This window comes from Triplophysa dalaica, chromosome 15 (genome assembly GCF_015846415.1).
Source record: "Triplophysa dalaica isolate WHDGS20190420 chromosome 15, ASM1584641v1, whole genome shotgun sequence".
NCBI lineage: Eukaryota > Metazoa > Chordata > Actinopteri > Cypriniformes > Nemacheilidae > Triplophysa > Triplophysa dalaica.
The window spans coordinates 13,758,673-13,780,854 of record NC_079556.1 but is presented as its reverse complement, the minus strand read 5'-3'; the positions used below and the strand labels follow the sequence as shown (position 1 = coordinate 13,780,854).

At 38.4% G+C, this 22,182-nt stretch overlaps 1 protein-coding gene across 2 annotated transcripts in view; it reads right to left on the bottom strand.

The window, feature by feature from the left end:
- The window catches only part of slc25a21 (solute carrier family 25 member 21), a 109,182-nt gene that overhangs the window by 13,194 nt on the left and 73,806 nt on the right, over positions 1-22,182 (bottom strand). Inside the window, exons 4-12 of one of the 2 annotated variants that reach the window (XM_056767680.1) lie at positions 20,216-20,299; positions 12,205-12,271; positions 9,622-9,681; positions 8,193-8,300; positions 7,902-8,066; positions 6,022-6,203; positions 4,239-4,291; positions 4,061-4,154; positions 2,971-3,806 (exon numbers count right to left, since the gene is read on the bottom strand). In XM_056767680.1, the coding sequence (XP_056623658.1) occupies positions 4,093-4,154; positions 4,239-4,291; positions 6,022-6,203; positions 7,902-8,066; positions 8,193-8,300; positions 9,622-9,681; positions 12,205-12,271; positions 20,216-20,299 (781 nt within the window). In that variant the 3' untranslated portion in view covers positions 2,971-3,806; positions 4,061-4,092. Of the gene's footprint in view, positions 1-2,970; positions 3,807-4,060; positions 4,155-4,238; positions 4,292-6,021; positions 6,204-7,901; positions 8,067-8,192; positions 8,301-9,621; positions 9,682-12,204; positions 12,272-20,215; positions 20,300-22,182 lie in introns of those variants that run through there. The other variant, XM_056767679.1, reaches the window with a different exon arrangement.

Genomic DNA, 22,182 nt, shown 5'->3' with positions numbered 1-22,182 from the left:
CTTAAATCGCTTTGTTCCGCATGTCGAGCTTAGCAACTGATCACCCACCACCTCCTAACTTTTTTAAGTGACTTGAATGCAACAAAACACCTTTGGCTTTGGGAACCCGCACGCAAAAACACACCGCATCTACTGCAAAATGATATACGCAGTGTCCCCACATGTAGCAGTGCAAACAGTCCTTCTGGCACTGCAGCTGATTTGACTTGGAAAACACTTTCACCCCAACCCCGTGGTCACGGACCGTTGCCTCGGGTTCGAGGTGCTGTTTCGAGCACGTATAAACCACCAAAAAGGGCAGACAGAAAACCACCGCACATACAGTGCATCGCTCGTCACAAACCCACCGCACAAACTCCCCAGACCCTATTCTATTCAAATGAAAGCTTTGAATGCCATTTACCTACGAGCTGACAGCACTGATACGGACGTTGGCTTCGCAGTCAATACAAATGCATTTACTGGCAGCGCATATCACGGCCATTCATTCGAATGCGGGGTCAAGAGACGTAAAGCAAAGGCAAATGCGTGGAACAAAAAAACTGCTGGATTTAAAAACTCTGCCTAGTCAAAAACACTATTTAACATATTACACTACATATATCTACATATTACACTATTAAGACGATATTTTCATCACTACCGTGGTCTATGGTCCATCTCAAAAGGTAGTTGGAGTGAGAAAGCATTTGCATTAACGGGTAAATTGTGTTTGTGGGCGCAGCCTAAAAACATTGCGATTAATCTAACACCTCAGCACTTTGATCTTAATGGAACATTTGCAGAACCACACGAAGAAAGTCGATTTTGTCAAGGCAGCACAGCACACATGCAAAGTCATGACAGGAGGGAACATTACAAACACCTTAATCTTAAAGCCACCATTGAGAGAGAGAGGAAAGTGAAAACACACTTGCTCACGCGCACACATCTGTTAAGAATTAATTTCTATGGAAAGTCAAGTCAAATGTCACATGGTTATCTTTAGCTGACTGCGTGCAATCAGGCTGAAGACAGGAGCGTGGAGCACAGTAACACTGCGCAGGGGCTGCGGCGGGACCGGTCCAAGGTGCGAGCTTGATTTTAAAGGGCGGTTGACCATAAGCAGACTGCTTTCACGGGTGTGTTTTGAACGCAGAAAGTTAAGCTCTGTAACCGAGTGTGGATCTGGCCGTTTGACAACGATTTTTCCTTATTAAAGGGATAGTTCACCCCCCATAAAAATATTCTGTCATTGACTTAACCTCAGTTTGTTCCAAACCTGTATAAGCTACTTTTCTTTGTTCTTCCAAACAAAAAGGAAGATATTTGGAATTTACTGCCATACTAGGACAAATGAATACTTTGGGGGATGAGATCTAATTGGTTACTATGAAATTCTTCCAAATATCTTCCTTTGTGCTTAGCAGAACAAATACATCTATACAGGTTTGGAAAAACCTGAGGGTGAGTAAATGATGACAGAATTTTGGGTTGAACTAGCCCTTTAATAAAGTGTGACAGGTATAGTAGTATTTTTAGAAAATAATGGTATGAAATGAAAACTCCAATAACATCAGTAGCATAAAAAAGCTGTTGTGGAGGCCAAAACGTTGCGATCACATCTGAGCACTAGTCGACCCTTTTGGTCGTGGAATAAATGAATCATGGCTAACTGTGAATCACTATTCATGCTTCCCTAATCAATAATTAGCATCGCTAACAGGCAAATTAGTTTACAGAACGCTACATCCACGCCTCCAGGTGTCAGTGCGAGTCCAAGATGACCACTACATCGTCCGGCACCTTGTAAATAAAAATGATCGGGTGCACCTTTAACAAGCCCCATAAGAAACTATTACCATTTACATTCAATGTTTATAAAGGCCCGACACTAAAAGCAAAACTAAAAAACGGAGGGAAAAGATGAGGAGATTACAAAAAACTATAGTTAAATGTCTAGTAGAACGCTTCAAATAACCTGAAAGAGGTTTTTCAAACATTCAGCGCAAAGCAATACAATACAGTCTGAAAATGTGTCTGCATGGTGAAGTCTTCGTTGTCGTGACTCCATGAAATATTTATAGCTGTTGAAAGGATTGACTATGCACAACAATTCGTGATCTGAAGCAGAGGACGAGCAGAGGTGCTATAACAACCCAGACACAGGATTCCAGTACTAAACAGACTGGCTAAACGTTCTCACCCCTCTGTACGTAAGATGGGAACAACAAACCCCTTCACTGTCTAGTGCACGTTCTTTCAAACAAAAAATTCAGCGCCATTGATTCAAACCTACTTGGTAACTTACAACCGTCACTTTTAGTAAATGGGCTTGAGATAAAACATGACCTTTAAAGAGACAGATGGGAACGTGCAAGCAAAGAAATGTAAACTGGTCAGGGTGGAATGCAAAGGATGACTGCCATATTGTTTTAACTCATCCGACGAGTTATCTGTAACCTCTACACAATAAAAAAATGAGTGAAAATTACGGAACTTAGCTGCCAACAAAGACCACATTACCAAGCTTCCATATTTTTAAGATGAGAGAATAGAGAGGGAGTCCTTATTGTTTAGATTATATTTGCATTTTTCAGTTTTGTTATTTCTAGTTGTGCTGTGCTATGTTGACTCACCCTGCAGGCTATAGAGCAGATGAATGAGAGCTTGGCTCGGGTAGCTGCGATGACTGACTTCATTATTATACACAAAACGGTGAAAAAGATCACATCAAAAAAACTTTGGTGACTTATCATCAACAGCAATTGTCATCACAGAGACAAACCACAGAGATTTTCACTCCCACTGATATGTGTCAGCAATGATAACAAATAATTACAAGTTAAACCATTAAATCCAACAAAACCCCAAGAATCAGACTGAATATTACCCAATTGCAGCGTTTATACTGTGATTTTAAAAAGAGCGTGTTTTATTTTTAAAGGCACAAACAATTTTACTGATTTATCATAGTGCAGGATAGTTGATCACCAAAAAAACAACTGTTACATGATATTGACAAAATGTATTTAAAATGTAAAAGAAGAGAAACTTCTAAGTTGCTGCTTTATTGTAATTTTGTTTTTATTTGAAAAAAATATGTTAAAATCCCAACATTTTTTTAAGTCTTTTTGGCTTTAAAAATATTGTATTGTACTTCACCCCAACTTAGCTTTTGTAGCTCTCTTTGGTGCATTATACTGTTTGCAATGATCTGTTTCAATTTATTAACACAAATTCCTGAAATCAATAAACAATTGATATTTCAGATAAAATGCTAACCTTCATAAAAATCTTGTTTGTGCACTTAATTTGAAACACTTTCAAAGTTGTTAAAGGGATAGTTTAACCAAAAATGAAAGCTCACTTCTATTGTATAGACACAAAACCAATGCATGTCAATGGGTATCGCTGTCGATTGTTAACCAACATCCTTCAACATTCTTTTCTTTTGTGTTCTGCAGAGTCATACAGGTTTGAATTAACAAGAGGAAATGTAATGACAGAATTGTCATTTTTTTGTGAACTATCCCTTTAAAGCTATTGAGGTAAGACCTTGAGCACATCAGATATCTCAACAATTTAATACAGTTAAGTCCTGAGTTGTCTACCTATCAATACAGTAGATGTGTTCCTCACCTTCACTGTATTGAAATACTACTTCAAAACAGACACGAGAAATAAAGCCAAAGGTTTAGGCTAAAAACAGCACACTGAATCTGTTTCCTCTATTTTGTGTTGGTGAAGGTAATCCGTTTGGGTGTGGAGTGTTGCTGTTAAGTATGCAGGCATGTGGACAGGTAGCTCTCAAATACCTCTCAGTCCTGTCAAATATAAACATAAAATGTGTGGCAGATCCAGAAGGGTGACCGTGCTATCGTAAAGCGATGGTTGAGAGTGTATACAATTATTCATGCTTGAACGCAGCTGAAAATTGATGTTAAGTGAGCGAACAGCAGTGGATATTGTCACATGTCTGTGGAAACGTAATTGATCTTGAAATGTGATAGGTGACGTGATTGTTAGGAAATGGGGAAGGGATCTGTTTCATAGAACGTGGAGAGGATGGAGTACAGACCCCTGCAAAACAGCTGAGAACATCTGAGATCATCACCAGTTCTTCTGTAGCCACGCAGATACATATTCATACACCAGCAGCATGATGGCACCTCCTGCATTAGAATGTAAACATATCGATCACAATACTGCTTTATTTATTATTAACATAGGTAGATTGTGCAGTTATTTCTTATAACCTGGTCCAAGTCTCATTATCTTGGGAATCAGTCCTTTGTATAAGGCAAGATATCTGTTAAAAAAAAAGAACAATAGATTTGTGAGGAGAACATGTGATTCAAAGAAAAACATTTATTATAATATTTGACAATAGCAAGATAATTCATCCAAAATCAAACTTGAAAGAATTATTCTATTATGGTAGTATTAGATGTTTCTCTCTCAGTCGGTGATGCTCAAACAGGTATCGGGCACTAATAGCTGGCCTAGTTGTGTACCTGCCTTAATGCATTCAAGCTGATATCTGGCAGCAGGCCTGTCGCGGCCCGTGTCCTCTGCTTCTGCTGGTGTTAATAAGGCTTGAGCCACTTCCTTTCTGCCCCGCTGTCTGATTAGACTGACCCGCTGAGCGCCGCGCGCCTAGTTAGGAGCTGCTTAACAATGTCTCCCATAGGGACCACTAATTAGCCAGGACTGTGTCGCGTTAGAGGCCTGGACAGGATGGGGTACCCTCTCAGCACCCCTAAAACTAAAACAGCCTGAGTGTCTCTCGCTCTAACTCACACGCACACACACAAACGCTGCCGTGCCCGAGATTAGGCCTAAATTCTCTGGGCCTAATAGTAAACGAGTTGCTGTTCCCTTCGTACAGAGCGAACCAAGCCAATCAAGACCCTGAAGAGCAGTAAAACTACTGATTCTCTCTTACAACTTCCCGTGAGAAGAGAGGCAAGAGGGAATGTAACAGTCCGTGTTCACAATTATTTACTTAAATTTTTTGTATAATTAACAAACCCATTTGACATAAAACTGTTTTGTTATTGTTGATAAACAATCCAAATGTAACGCTCTTAAGAGTGCACAAAAATGAATAATGCATGAAAATCCAGTCAAAAGTATTTTGGCAATTAAACCCAGTAAGCAGTTTCCGTAACACACAATAACAATAATGCAATATTCTAAACAGTTTAAAAATGGAGTAACATTTTCAGAATGCTCAATACATGGTATACAGAATGTTCAAATGCATGTATTTTGTGAAAGCTAGTTATTAAGTGTTGAAAAAAGAATAGAACATTAAATTAAAGCTTTGTTTTAAGATACACTTAAGCATTTATTGAATTTATTTATCCAATTTATATCATCTAAAATGTTTTTTGTCTGACTATGATATGCCTTTTTATATTAGAGCCAAACAGACAAAAAATAATGACACAACAAAATATTGTCAAAATTCATTTTCATCAATAAGGAAAGAGCAAAAGTATAAGTAAAATAAAAAAACTAGAAGTTAGCACTGCATCAAAATCAACAAAGTGGTCACATGATTGTATGTATGAAATACACTCATAGCTCATAAGCCAGGAATGTCAAACTGAAATTCCATTTTAAGAAAAAGGTATCCAATTCATCACAAAATGCTAACATGCTAATTTAATATAAAACAAAACCACTAAGGAACAAATGACTGCAGGTCACTAAGACGCAGAGGTGTATTCACAATATTTTAAATGTTTGGGCATTTTTTAAACATTAACAGACATAAATCTATATCGAACTTAACAAAAGAAGTAACATATAGCTATTTTTTTAATCTGGGTATTTACTTTAATTGTTTATTTTGCTTAATTCCTACATGGAATACGATCATTCAGGAGCACAATATAATTGCACTGAGATTTAGAGGCAGCTTAAAAAAGTTCAGGGCTCAGGGCAAACATAAAATGTTGTGTAATTTTTCTTGTAGGTGAACGACATATCTGGTCAAATTTTGACACCTGTAGCTGTTCTGGTAGGCCTTACCCCTCCTCACGGTACACGAGGCCCATGGTCTGAAAGCAACTGCGGTATTTGATCTGCCCCGGATCAGTCTGAGGACCTTGGATACGACTTTTGGCGACATCAAACGGAATGTTCACACAAGACGACACCGTTCCCGACACCAAACCGATAGCAAACTTCCTCATTAACTCCAGCGTAGGGTCCTGGTATACAGAAAGAACAAGAATTCAAAGAGAAGAAATAAAAAAAGAGAGTGTGTTGTCTTTGTTTACAAAACATTGATAGTCACCAGCCTACACATTTCCTGTCTGCCACAAACAAGTATTGCATGGTACTGTAATTATTATTTAACATTTTTTTACGTATACAAATAAAACACAATCTTGATTCTGACAATCCCTCGGCATCAGTTTATTTTGCGATAATGTCTGGATGTACCTTAGCCTTTATAAACAGTTAAATGACAGTTTAACAGGTCCAGCCATAATATTCAAAATTCTTAGATAACACACACACAGTTGCTATAAGACGCAAATTAATATGATGAAGAAACAAATAAGGAGAGATATGGAAGTGCAGGTGAAAAGCAAGAGAGAGAGAGGGGGGGAAATAAAGGGAGCTTATATTATGGGATATCATCTCAACAGTTAAATGAAAGCTCAGATCATTTTATGGTAGCAGGGTGCGGATAAGTGTTTCATGAGAGGAGCAAACCTCAGCGATTGGCTGAAGAGGGTCATGTGACCAAGGGCAAACTTTGGGAGAGGATTTATAAACACAGTTCATGCAACCAGACTGGGAGGCATATGGGGACAATTTGGGTAATTGGACTGTGACTCGACACTTGAGTATTACTGTACCGAAAGGAGCCCGAACCGGCGTGGCTCTGACATCTAATTGGCCAGGATATTTTTTATAATTGACAGAAAGGTCACTTAAAGCAACAGACGCCGCGAGCGACATGCTACATCGACAGCTAAACCTCAACGCCGCATTTCATGGGAGGAACATTGCACTTTTTATTGATACAATAGAGATCCATCTTATATAAACACAATACCACTATACACGCATCACACTTTTCTTACATTTTGGCATCTGTGAAGGTTAACGGCTTAATACCAATAGAAAAGCATTATTGGTTCAAGATCAATCAAAATGGATCTTAATTCCTTTTAAAATGACGGCTGCTTTGAAAACACCGGAGAAAACGACATGCTCCACCTTAAACCGCAAAAACAAGCCCCCCCAAAACACCCAGTCAAATCAAGCTTGGTCAACTCCGGCCTGTCACGTGATTGATCACTGGAGGCTTTGAGCTTCTTAGGCAATGATGATCTTAGCACCAGATGAGAGAGGAATGGCAATTTTGGTAGAACTTCAACTGTAATTCTCCCCCAACAAATACCTCAGTCTGCTTCCAATTAGTTCATTTGAGTAAATCTAATGCTCCAGTTTATACATGTGGAGCGGGCGTATGGTAACGTTTCCATTAAACAAAATTAACTTTTGTTTGGGAGTTGAGCCCTGCCGGATGTGTAATCTGAACCTTTGAGGATGTGATGGAGAGCAAACAAGGAAGGTATTAGCTAGGTTTATCTTAGCAGCTCCTCTCTCTCTCTCTCTCCCTCTCCCTCTCTTTGTTAATGTGGTTAACTGATGCTCAAAGCTAATTCTGTCATCGGCATAAAAATATATATAATGGCTGTCATATTTTCTTGAAACAAAACATTCCAAATATTAAGAACCTACAAAATAAACGTTGCCGCCAATTGTACACATGTATATGTTGTACCATAAATGCTATACATTACAGTTTTTTCATGAAAAAAATGTTTGCCAATTGAAAAAATGTCGAAATACAGTAAATAACCGAAATTAAGCCTCTTTTGTATGTTTACCTGACTGGCAGGAATAGCGTCTTTAACGTTGAAGTAGAAACCAAAATAGATCATGTTGAAGACACCGTGTCGTCCCAAAGTGGAGGTTAGCCCCTTGTTAAGGCCACGGAGACCCAGGCCATCTGCGTTTATGATAGTTCGAGCTTGTGCAAATGTGGAGGGTTGCTGCATGGAGTAAGAAAGAGAGCAATAACATTAGAAACGTCAAGCTTAAAATGAACTTTTCACATCACAACGGCACAGGTGAGATTTCAAAATCAAGATGACAATTATAGAGCCCTAGTCTCTTACCACTTTGAATGAATCCCTGTTGGCCTGTAGGCTCACTTTCACCACTTCGAATGGATTTACAACCAGCGCCTCGGTTAGCCCGGACCCCAGGCCAGCCACAGAGAGGGCCTAGCACATTAAGGAAGCAGAATGACATTACAAGGAAATGTGATGCCAAATTTCAACGAAAAAGACATGTTAAAACTCCAGACAAAGATTATAAAGAAACAGCTTTGTGTATTTCTAAGATGACCAGTCAACATTGAAGTCATGTCGCACAAATGCCATAAACCGTCGTGAACAATGCTTCAGTGACGTGCTGCCTTTTCGAAACGTGTTTGGCCAGACCGAGAGCTTGGCTTCAATCCGCCAATGAATGAAACTGCAATCATCAATCAAATTAGAAAGGAAACACAGACAAGAATCAAGGATGGATGATCCGGCTCAGACAGATTGACTTTAGACAAAGATGAATCGCTTCATGTGTTGCAACAGCAGATTAACTGTACTCTGTGACCGGGAAAATGTTCAGATATCATAAAAACTCATCACATTAGCATTGGAGGTCTCATGTTCAGACTCAAATGTGGTTGGCATCTGTGTTATGGTTTCTTATGCCCATTCCAAGCACTTGACATACATGGCAGGGGGATTCAGGCCTACTTGTAAGGTGACAAAGGAGATCTTTGAGTATGTTTGCATAAGGTGAGCTAGGGATATTGCACACCCACGCCTTCGATTAAAACCTCTGAATGTCTCTGGTGCACATGTGTGTGTGTGTAGTCATGTACAGTATAAAAGCTATGCTGGAAGACAGCGTGCGAGTCTCATTAGTCCATGCTGGATTCCTCCAACTTAAACAGAAAAACCGCACATCAATTCTAGTAAGCCTGCAGCATGTTAACAAAGCCAGCCATATACTCATTCATTTTTTATTTGTCGTATTACTGCTCGTCTTCATCAATCATATCGAATTGTTTCACCTGGGGCTCGGAGGGGGGCGGGGCTACGGCTCAGTCACTCTCCTTAATTTGCTAATTCCCATGTAGATGATCTCACTCAACCTCCCGGCCTCGCACGCTCCATACATCACTCTGCCCAGCACCCCCGGGGCACCGTACGGAAAGACATCTCTAGTCAGGTTGGACGGAGACTGGGGTGATTGATAGCGCAAGTGAATGTTTCTCTCCAAAAAGGCTGTGGATGCGAGACGTGCCATGCATCAGAGGTCACCCGTCAAACCAGATGCTTGCTGATAGACTGCTGTCAAAGTTAATGGCTATCTCTCACATGCCTCGCCGAGCGGCGTTTGTCTCGATCACACCTTGTTCCCGCTGCCTGTAGGGCTTGTAATGAGGGGATTGCCAGTGTAGTATCTATAACTGTATGTGTGTGTATACATAGTCTGTGCGTGTGTGTGTGTTTATCTAGCTTGTATCAAATTACTCACCACGGCTTGCGATAAAGGAGTAAAACTCAACAGCTTCTTGTACTGCTCGAAGGTGAAGAACTGCAAAAAGAGGCCAAACTGTAAACATGTGTTTTTAGATCAAACACACACTACACAAAGCATGAGAAGCATCTGCTAAATGACTAAATGTAAATGAGACACTGAAGAGGAGGCTATGATTCTCTAGGGGTGGGTGAAAAAATCGATTCACATACTGTATGAATCGCGATTCAGTCCTATAGCGATTCTTATTGATTTCAAAAGATTTCAAAAAATCGATTTTCTACTAAATATAACAATTGCTGATGTTGTCGGAACAAAAAGGCGGAACTTTTCTTTGCGAGAGCAGTGCGCCGCCCGGACAGTCGAGAGATCGCACAGCTTCAGCTCAGCAACAGCAATGGCGGGGGTAATGGTCGTCCCATTTTTAGCGAGGGCAAGTTTTTGGAAATACTTCCAAAATTGTATCTACTCTATGGTAGGAAGGAGCTTGACAAGATGTATGCAATATGTATTCTGAGTACACTAAACGTAAAGACCCACATCGAACGCTATCATTCCAGCAAAATGGAATAAGATCTAACCATACTGTATATCACATTGAATTTTGAGGAAGAATCGTTATTAAAAAATCGTGAATCGATTTTTAATCGAATTGTGACCCCAAGAATCGATATGAATCAAATCGTCAGGTAGCAAAAGATTCCCAACCCTACCATTCTCAATTTTTTTATTTAATAACTATAAATGACAAATATCAGCATAGCTTTAGGATAGTTCACCTAAAAATGAAAATTATATCAACTTGCCCTCTTATGTTTAAAACTGAATGACTTGTAATGATAGCATGCATTTTAGCTGGCATGGACTCCACTAGTCGATTAATATGATTTGAGACGGTTTCTAAGATAATCTTGTGCGCTCCAATGGAAGCAAGGCAACCTAACCTTTTGTAAAAAGGACTTAACATGGTCAATGTCACAAATTTGCTTACATTTGATTAGTGACCTAAAACTGAAGAATCATAAATTTGACTTCCTTTAAAGTCACAACTGCTGTTTAAATGTTTTTTTAAATCCCCAACCTCCCATTATTCATTTAAGAAAGTCCCATATATTCAATTTGGCCAGAGTTCTGAACCCCACTATATGTATACACATAGACAAGCATAATGTTCACACCCTGTGCAAACACAGCTCAATTGCCACTCATTGATCTGTCGAACTCAACACTGTGCAAATATAAATACATGAAATCTTCAAAAAAATATTATCCTATATTATATTATAAAATAATTATAGTAATTATTTTCTGTCTCTGCAGAATATATCCTTGGTAAAAAAATTTTTTTTCATTTGGGGCTTTAATGTGATGCATTTTCGATGTGTCTCCATATTACATTCAGAGAAGTTTCTACTACTGTGAAGGTTAATAAAAAAAAAATGAATCTATCAGACGGTATATATGTGTTTGATTTGAATCACACAGTTAAATCAGCGATGTTCAAAGTATTATTCTTATGATTTGATAGAAATCATTTATGATTTTGCAGTTCCTTAAAAGCTTTCATCCAAGTAGCTGTTATATTTTCTTACAAGACAAATTTTCTCGCATTTTGAACCTGGGGAGTGTAAGTTTAAGAAACCACATACATAATAATGGAAAAGGGGTTCTCAACCTTTTTGACTCCTAGGCCCCCCACTATTTTCAACAACATTCAAAGGCCCCCTGCCGCTCACAAAAGCTAAAAATTTCTACCCAATACAATATTTCAGAGCTTGATATGAACTGGAAAAGGGTTTAATCAATATAAAAATGTACAAATAAGAAATATATTGGTTTTTAGTTGTTTTAAAATGTATTTCCATGCTTATTTTGTCTCATTTTAAATGATTAGTCAATCTGAGGCCACCTTGGAAGTCAGGAAGACAGCCCCCCTGTTGAGAACCACTGTACTGGTAGGACGCCATATCTATCTTTACATTAGTCATGGCTTGCTCAGCTTGACCGCTATTAGATAACAAAACATTTGCTGAGGCTGATGGAAGGCCTACAGTATACCTGTCCATTGATTAGGTCTGAATCAAAAGTTGTGGAGCATTAAATTGACTCATGGCAATTGACAATTTATCATCAATGTTAGGTCCACCAGTCCAAAGCTTTCGAAATATTGAGTTTAACTCCTTCCACATGTTTTTGATATAAGACAAATGTTAAAACGTAAGACATTAACAGTGCCAAGCATTTTGTCCCAGACACCCATTTCCAAGTACCAGCCACAGCGAGCACTCATCTAATCTCTGTATGTATATATGTACTGTTTACACATGATACTAAAGAGAGGCCAGTAGCAATATCTGGCCATGTAGGTCAATATTGGGAGTTCTCAACAGCAAACACATGTGGCATGACGACAAACACACAAAGGAGATGAGTGGTTTTGATCCTTCTGGCTAGAGCTGGTATGTTGAGGGCATGCGTATGTGGTCTGTCTGTATGTTTACACTCGGCAGGCCAGGTTGCAAAGATCAGAGCGTGCATGGTTTAAGTGATGAGCTTGGAGTCAGACATGGTTCCTGTTACCTTCACTGCTCTCTTTGGGGTCTCGGCCAAAATGGGGGGAAGGATTCCCTTGTAGAAGCCGTAGAGCCTGTTGAGGACAGAAATCCCTTATTAGAACTGACCCACATGATGAATGCACACGGTTTTAGGACAAATGACACACATAAACATCTGAACGTGTTGTCATGCATTGATGTTCATGCAGAGAATAGCATTTAAAGCTCATCACTCTCTTTTTGTGTCATGGAATTTTAACACATTATTTATATATTTATATTTAACAATGTCTTTTTGTGCTAATTTTATTTGAATAAATACAACACAAGGTTGGATTAAAAGAAACACAAAATGTCTTGTCCTTTACTCGACACAGAGATATGTTCAGTTAAGGACAAACTGTGTTGGTTTTAACACAACCATTTTTAGAGTTCAAGAAAAGCATTTGGATACCATTTGCAAGCAAAGAGGAAATTCTTTGCAGCTCACTGGAAGTAAGATTCAATGTTCACAGACTTTATTGGAACAGAATAAAGCAGTTTAAAGAGAATATAACATTTGTTGATCCATAGGTTTGATCTGGTGTGTGGTAATGCTTGATGATCTAAATAATCAGTGAAAACTTCCCCCATAAATCAAAAAAACATTTTTAGTGGAACTTTGCCTTTAAACTTGCATTAAAAAACATGTATGCAATTATTTTTTAAAGATTGTCTACCACAAGGAACCATGAAACTAAGCAGCAACTTTGAACTGACCCTTTACGTTTACATTACATTAAATTTATGCATTTGGCAGACACTTTTATCCAAAGCGACTGACATTGCATTGTACTATAAATTTGTTTTTGATCCCCCTGGGATCGAACCCATGACCTTGGCGTTGCTAGCACCATGCTCTAACCACTGAGTCACAGAAAAGCTTTACTTTACCAAGAATTACATAGTGACAGAAAAAGTACAGATCGAGACAATGTTGGAGCAAGGTCTTATGTAATTCTAAGGGGAAAAAATATTAAATGTAGGTCCAATTATTTTAAAAGGGTTTTGCACTGCCTTGAAAATATGATTACAAAAAAATTATATTTATGTGTTGCCATTCTCCCATCAGCTGTAGACTTTTCTAATTGAAATTAAAAGTAATCAAAAGTTTCAAGTAATAAAGTTAACTAAATGCAAAATAAATACCGGCTAAAAATTATGATTAAATAAAGACTGAACAAAAATTTAAAGTTGATTAAATAAATTATCCGATAAACCTTGAATTAATTCAGATTAATCCCTATCAGTCCACACAAGTCACCTTGTATGTCAAACTATCTTAAATTAAGATCTTAAATATATTTGTCAAATTTGTATGGTAACCATTCTATTTGTTGAGAAGTGATGGTCTGCATATGTATGTTGAGACCTGCTTTGATGTGACAATTCTATAGAAATCCACCCCCATCATCATGCATTGAGCTCAAAACGGCTTCAGCACTGTTGTTTCAAGAGTACTGTCTTCAAACCAGAACAGGTTAAACTGGTCCAAAACAAAACAAAAAATTGTACGCAAGAAAACAAAAGCCCCCACAATCAAAGAAACCAATTTTTAACTTTTAGAATAATAAAACGTTTGAGAAAATCAAACCGTATTTTACCACTTTTGTCAAAGCGGCTGATATACTCCAACCAAATAAAGTGCAGTTAACTGTCAAACTTTGATAACATAAAAAGAAAATAGCTTTAAGCAAACTTATGGAGTTTAACTCACATCTGCAAACAAGCACAAAAGCAATCTGTATGATAAGCAAATGATAATCTACATTTTCATTCGACCATTATAACTTACATCTTTATATATTTGAATATACTTGGAAAGCTGGGGTAAGTGTTGCATGAATTAATTCAAAATAAGATATCGTCATAAATTATATCAAGGCAACATGCATAACTCTCGCTGATAATGGTTAAACAGTGTAACAGCAAAACTGTATTAGTACATATAGTATATAATATATATCCAACTGAAGGAAATTCAAGTGGTGTAACACAAAAAAAGTTAATATCTTATATATATTTAATATTCCGTATGACAGTATTTTCAATTATCTCAAAAAATAACACTGGCAAGTCACAGACTGCCGCAATCTACTGAAACAAACAATGATCAAAATAAGTTAATTTTTTTTCAGGTTCCAGTCTGATCAATGCTTCAGCATGTTCCCACCACCCCCAAACACAGACATGTGCACTTGGAGAAGCAGACATTGTTTGGAAAGCACACACTCTTTTTCTGAAGCTGAAACCTGACTCTGTTTTTCTTTCTGTCAATCTCAAAGTCAGGACAAGTCCAAGCAAGAGAAACACCTGAGCTTTTCTTTTGCCTCCTAATTCTCTCATACAAAAATTCTCTCCAGTATGGTAGTACTAACAAACAGCTTTATTGTCTGTAGTATTCTAATACAAATTATTTGGGTTTATGCGTGACATAAATGGCTATAAGAAATTATGATACATGTTGCTACTTATCCCATTATGAATCTTTTTTAATACCTCTCCACCCTTTTTTATTTTTTTTCCTGTAGTTGCTATATAACAACACACGCCATATTGTAAAAATTTATATATATTAATATGTAACATGATATGATATAGATAATAAATCAATTGTTAGAGAGCTAAATTAGCTTCACCAGCATCCTTTTTTTAATAGTTTGATGCCCATGTTAAAATATTTTAAGGACATAATGAAAACATTTATACAAAAACGGATTGCATATACATATACCATTACTCTACAAAAGTTAAATAACTAATTCAAACATGTCCCTTTGTTGACCACTGACATTGTTTTCTCCCAGGGGCAGGAAATAATATGCATAAATATGGATTTTTCAATTGCAAACACATTTTACTTGTTATATCGCCAATTTGTAACTATTTGGTTACATCCTTGTGATATGTAATGCATGAGGTCACGTAACATTCATTTTTGAATATTGACACAACCACGAAAGGATTAAAAAAGAATGCGAGAGTTTCTCCGTATCAGCTCTAGCACGTATTGATATTGAACACACATGTGTGGACAGGGTGGACAGAGTGGCGTGACAGCCGCATGTGAACTCCTGTTGTTTTATTGTGAAAACAGCCCCAGTAGTCAACAGAGATGTTCTCGGCTGATTTAGTTGGGGTGTAAATATTATTGTTGCTGTTTTTCGGAGATGGAGCGATTAGAGTTAGCGCGGGGATGATCCGTCGTGACCAGCACTCAAAAACCTATGATCCAAGGCTTAGTAATACTACACGTCCCATAGGATGAAAAACAATCTTCGTTTCGCCAACGTGTCTGACGTGACGAGATGGCAACAAAGCAACGTTGTGTTGAATGAAAGTGCGTGGCAGTATTGAGGGTTGGACCAACAGCATGGGCTTTTGTCAAAGCTGTAGTGTCTGACCAAAACGGAAGCCCCCCTCCTCTCGCCCCCCGCTTGTGGCGCATGCAAACGCGACGGCCGCATGTTTCCCGGGTGTGGTCAGTCTAAGAAACATCAGGTGGTGAGATAAAGCTGCAATTTGTTACACACACACTCAAGACCCCATTTGACTACGCCTGGTTTGACTATACCTGAATGCCAATTTGACTCTAAATGTAAGCACGCAGTTGGCCCTCATAAGCAAATGCTTTTGCATTTAGATCTGTGTGGGTCCAGCTGCCGGTGTTTGTATAGGTGTGATTTGTCTTTGATTTACATAAAACCCCATTTCTACCATTCAGCACATGGCCACATCCTTCAACATAACAAAAGGAGAGGAAGGAAATGACACATTAACCAAATTGGATAATGGGGCAAAAATGTTTGATCCCTGTTATGGGGCCGACTCTCAATGAATCACGGCTGATGGGGAAATGTATGCTGAATGTTTAAGTTTTATTGTCTAGTCCTGTAATCTATGTACAGTTGTCATGTTATACTGCTGCGATTGTGTCTGGTAGCCCAGGTGACTTTGAGACATCCCTGTTCTTTTCCTTGTCAACAAGCTCATTGCTTTCCCTGCAAATATTGTAATTTGCCTTGTGAGTCTTTAACCTTGACATTGGTTTGGGAAGCACAACGGCTCCGCGCTCGTAAACCAAGAAGTTAGAAGAGGTGGTGACTTTTCTTGTGTTGACGTAACAAATCAAACATGCCAGGCAGAACAGAAAGATACCAATTAATCATCTGGAACAAAGTTTTGCCAGCAAGTAATATTTGTTTTACTCTACTGCATGTAATAATTTGAGTGACCTCACACAGAAATAAAAGAATAAATACAGAATAAAAGTGCTAATATATAATCAGCCAATTATTATTAATGTGGCATAAATAAAATCAGAAACAATATTGTAATTTTTAAATGGCCAAATACTGTTGTCGACAAAGTTGACAAGCACTTTTCAATATTTTTCATTGATTAGATATTTCCAAAACCAATAAAGGGGTAAGTAATAAGGATTCATGTAAATATTTTAATCAGAAAATATGATTTCATTTCATTGTATGCAACCAACAGGACTGGCTTTCCTGCACATTAACAGGAAGCATATAGACACATTATACCACAATTCCGTTTGGACATTTGTTGCCCAAACAGAGTAAAATACTTCAAACAATGTAGTACAATCTTTGTATTCATTCATTATAACATTCTATTTTGTACACAATTCTTGTTCAGCAAACATACAATAATCATATTCGCTTTTACAATAGGAGACCAATATCAAAAGAGCTACAGGTGGAAAAATATGTAAAAACAGATCTTGGAAAAGTTTCAAAGCAAAGGATTTACTTAAATGTAAAAATAATATAAATTGTCGGCTAAAATATCCTTGTGGGAAAGTTGGTGCTTCGGGAAATCCAAGTTCAAACCCCCGAATTGTGGTCCTTTTCCGATCCCCCTATCTCGGCCCCATTTTGCTTCATGTCCTCTCTCCAACGGTTCCTTCTCTAAATAAAGGTTAAAAATTGGCAAAAATAAATATAAAAAATTAAATAACTAATTTGACACAAAACATCCCAATGGATCGCTTCAGCTACCTGCAAAAGACCAGCAACATTTCAAATATTCCATAAATGGCTAAACAGGACACATACTGTGAAACAATTATGAACAATCAGGCAATTTATGAAAGTGATCTAAAACAATTACTACTCTCCCTCTGTGACGAGTCACACATGCTACATCATAACGCAGGAGAATTGTCCTAACATCAGTTCAAACAGACCCGAGCCATTCACAGAAGGATCTCTCGCCCTAAACTAATTGGTGTGTGGAAACAGAGGAGCTCGGGTTTCTAACGCACAGAGGAATAACCAAAATCCCCCAAAATAAAAAACACATCAAGAGCAAAAGTGCAATGCTGGCCCATATAGCACCAGCATGTTTATTTTCAATAATGATTCCACAACAGCGACTCCCCACCACCATTTGTGTAAATTAAAACTAAGTGGTTCAGCCTGCGGCTGATCATGTGACTGGCTACTGTGTGGCGATTCTGTCCGTAGCACAAACAGAAGGAAGGTGATAATTGGTTTTGGGAAAAGAAGAGCCGTAATCTGTAGGGGAGGCCTGCGGGATGCAGTTGCTGACAGCTTCGCAGAGAGAGAAAGGGCCACGTCGAGGCGGGTGAAAGACCTCACAGCGGTCGCTTGTAACGCATGCCGTTGCAGCAGTGTCACTCAGGGCTGAATGTGCATATATATTGTCACACCTTGCACAGATCCACAGTTAAACTGTCTTCTTGCCATAAACATACTTTCTTTAAAATCTGCACACTTTCTACTGGAACATACACACGTCACGGTCGCAGCGTGTGCATGGGGGGAATAGAGGGAGAAAGAGGAGGAGAAATATGAGTCATATGAGCTTTTCCTACAGAGAGAGGCAGCTAGCATGGCACACATTCAGCTAGTGACTGCCAAATGAATAATGTAAACATATGACTTCACCTGTTTGACATACGACATTTTCAATGGCAGGTTGGATTTTGTACACTGACTTTGCTAAAGTTTTGAACATCCCCTTTCACCAGGTGCATGTTGTTACCATGTATTTACTGCATACAAGAAACATCCGTGCCAGGTTTACACAAAACGCTCACACACAACATTAGATGTAATGAAACAAAGCAAACCGCAGGAAAGGTCTATTTAAAGACTTTAACATTTGCATTAAAACATAACGTTTTAGTTTATATTTTTTGCTACAAATTTTTGGTTGATATTAGTGAGAATAATATATTCAGCAGTGGCCAAAAGTAGTTTCCTAATATGGAAAGTTGACATCTTTGCTTTTATGCAAACACATTATTAAGGAAGTATGGCTGATTATTCACATGCGGAATAAAAGTTTAATATATCAGTGTACTGTGCATATTAATTTTGTATTGATATAAGCATACACGTGTTTAAAATTTATTTTTATTTAGGATATATTTTGATGTATTTATTTATATTTGCCAATTCTTTAAATCTAGATTAATTTTGGAATTAATCTAGATTAATCTAGATTAAAATGGCTCATTTGAATTCTGCCGAAGGCACTCAGAATATGTGTGCTACCCAAATAATGACTAAAAGTAAGTCTTTGAGAACGGGTTTCTCAAGCCAGGTGGCGCATTAGACCAGGGGCTCATCTCCTGTTTCCAAAATGCATCTCAAACTTCTTGAGAAAGCTGTTCTACTATGATAATTGGTGATGAAAATTAAATTATGTTCAATAAAATGAACTTGTGTTTACTTTAGCATTAGCTAAGGGATGATTTGCGTTTAGGTGGTACTTGAGACTGGAAGAGCTCCTACAGTACATTTACATTTAGTCATTTAGCAGACGCTTTTATCCAAAGCGACTTACAAAGAGTGAGGGAGCAACAAGCGATATGTCATACAGGAGCCACAATACATTAGATCTCAATACAAAGTTACTGGTTTCAACTAAAGCTAGACCACTACCTGTTGAGAGAAAGTGTTTTTTTTTTAAACCAATTCCGCACAAGGTGCAAACAACCTTAGTCTTGGCGATGTTTCTATTGGGAAGCTTCTTAAAAATTAATATTCCCTGAAGCAAACCCGGCGGCTTCATAGCTGCATCCATGTTAGCACGTCACGTTTGATGCGGTAATTTCACAGTAACGTTATGTTGTGTTCAGACCAAATGCGAATGGCGTGTCAAGCGCGAGTGATTTATATGTTAATGCAAAGAGCCAATAGATCTACTTGCTGCGCGAATCGCGTGAATGAAGCCCTGGTTATGAGATGATGAGGCGGCTTCTGCTTCCGCGAATGACGCGAATCACGCGAGTTGAAAAATCTCGTTCTCGCCCCGTACAGTGCAGTTAAGCTGGTATACATCCGCGCTAAAATATCAAGGTGAAAGTCATCATAGCTTGCGTAGTATAGACCCAGCTCCCAACCCAACTTTGAGAATAGATTAACGGCGACATTTTTTTTATCGCGCGATAAGAGTCTCACTGCGTTAACGGCGTTAACGCCGTTAACGGCCCACCACTATTTAAAACCTTTATTCTGTATTAGATTACTCGTGATTAATCTTTTGACAACCCTATAAGGAACAATTAAAAACATGTTGCACAGTTATACTTGGGGTATAAACTGCAGCTTAGCTTTGAAAAGAATTTAAGGAGGATTGGCATAAAAGACAAACTTTGTAAATACAAAGGTATGAGAATGTCTACAAAATATAAGAGAAGAAGAACAAATATTAATAACTAATAAAATTGTAGTTAATGTATGCATTAGCTCCAGTAAACATTTGTTTTTTGTATATTTAAATAAAACTGCAAGTTCTCTTATTTCCATGAGTTCGCTTATTTGCCAAATAATTTTGTCTAATCAATACCTAAAATTTATTGTCTATTTTGTACCAAACACCTGAAATTTTGATGGTTTAATCAAACCTGATGGAGCATTAATGTAAATTGTACAAAACACTACTGTACAAATATACAACCCCACAACAACTAGTTCTATGAAATGACTAGTTACTCTTACCCCTCATTCTGGAATATAGTTCTGAAGCAGTGTCCAAGGCCTTTATAGCTATTTGGATCTCCTTTCCCTCTTTGGATTTGAAACCTACGAGACAAAAGAACATTATTTGTTAAATGTTGTTAAAAGATGGCCCACACAGTACCTATATGAACTCAAATTAAAACAACAATAAAGAAAACAATTAAGAACAATCACCAGTTAATTTATCTATTCTGGACAACGTCACTTTTGCATCACATTTCAATGTTCCTTCACTTACATGACTGAAAGATCATAGAGCATGACCACCATGTGCTATCAATTATCCCAATGCAAGAAATGTGGGACATTTGCTAAATCTTTGCCAAGACACAAGTCTCAGAAGTCTATCAAAATCCTCACCTTTCTATTCTCCTGCTTTCAAGTCTCATTCTTCCCAAATCTGACACTGCCTTCGCTGTTCTTTCTAGCACAACAGAGAAGTCAAACATTTACTTAACCCATCCCTACCAATTAGTTCTTCTCCTCTCGTAGACCTTCTTCTAGCTGCTAACTTTGACGCTAATGTGCTAGTAACCTCCTGGTAAGAGTTCTGCGGTTCCATGTAAATTTTTAATACGATACAAATGGTCAAGAGATGTTTTTGTAGCAACAAGCATGCTAGTAACTTCCTAATAAAGGGCATACTGCACTGTGTAAATGTTTAACATAGTGTGGATTTGGGGAAACGGATTTACTGCTTTACCCCCCCCCCCTTCCTTTGGTTCATACAATATAAAGTCCTCAGCAGTAAGAAACGGACAAAACAACTGTAGGACATTTGATGCTTTAACACCACACACATAATGAATTGTCTATAGGTCTACATGCCAGGACAATTTACAGTTGGCCAGGTTGGGTATCTTTTTGGGCACAGAGAGACAATAAATAAACCAACCTTTGCCCCTCGAGTGTAAATATATGAACATGGACCGAGCTCTGAGGGCAAGACGGGGAATGAGAAAGATTCTCCTCATATGGTTTTGACTGCCAGGTCAAGAGGTTAGCAGTAAGTCATTCAGGCGGGTGCCTGATGGGGCCATAAAAGTGCCCTGTATCCATCGGATGATGGGGTTTACTGAGGTGAACAGCCTTTCATATCGCCAACAGATTAACATTTTAGAGGGGTGTCCAGCATTCAATATTCTAGATTCCCACATAGCTTGTAACCCGTGCCTAAGAACCAGTTAAAATAGCATCATAAATGGACGTCCAACACCATATTAAAGAGAAAGAAGATGATAGGGATGGGGCACAGAACCAAAAGATTTAGGGCGGGTGGAGCTTGTGAAGAAATTTAAATCTGTTTTAATTAAAGGCACATGAGAGCAAGGTCAAGAAACGAAATTGGCCTGTCCCACTGTAGGCCAGTTTCTAAGGTACGCAGGGATGGCCTGACCCACGCTAGCTTAGAGGTGGCAGGGCAACGCTCCACTTTCAGCAGCCTGACTCCACTGTTGACCTCGGGGTCACCTCATTTCCTCATGCCCCTTTTCTACCCTGTCATAAAAAGCCTTGGACCAAACGACACAGCCCGAAAGTGGGAGATAATGGCGAAGATGTAAACAGCTATCGGCAGGCTAAGACGCCTCAGGAAGCCCTCACTAAGATGAGTTGCAAAGAAAACTCCTGTAAAGGCACAGGAGATTCAGATTTTGCATTGGTCTTCAAACCAGAACGTCAAAAGTGCGTCTGTAGACAGACATGGTGAGTTTGCGATCTGGAGAGAATCGAAGAATCTGATTCAAGCGGCCTTGGAGCCAAGCTTTCAGTTGTAAAGTCAACAAACAGAGGACCTAGGGAAAGCCCAAGGGTTTTGTTAAAAGATCAAGCACTCAAAATCCCTCTCAAACTAAACCCAGAAAGAAAAGATACTCTTACAGGTGATGATTTCTGTGAGTTCATCAAAAAACACCACAACCTCCTGTACTCTGATATTATAGGTCCAC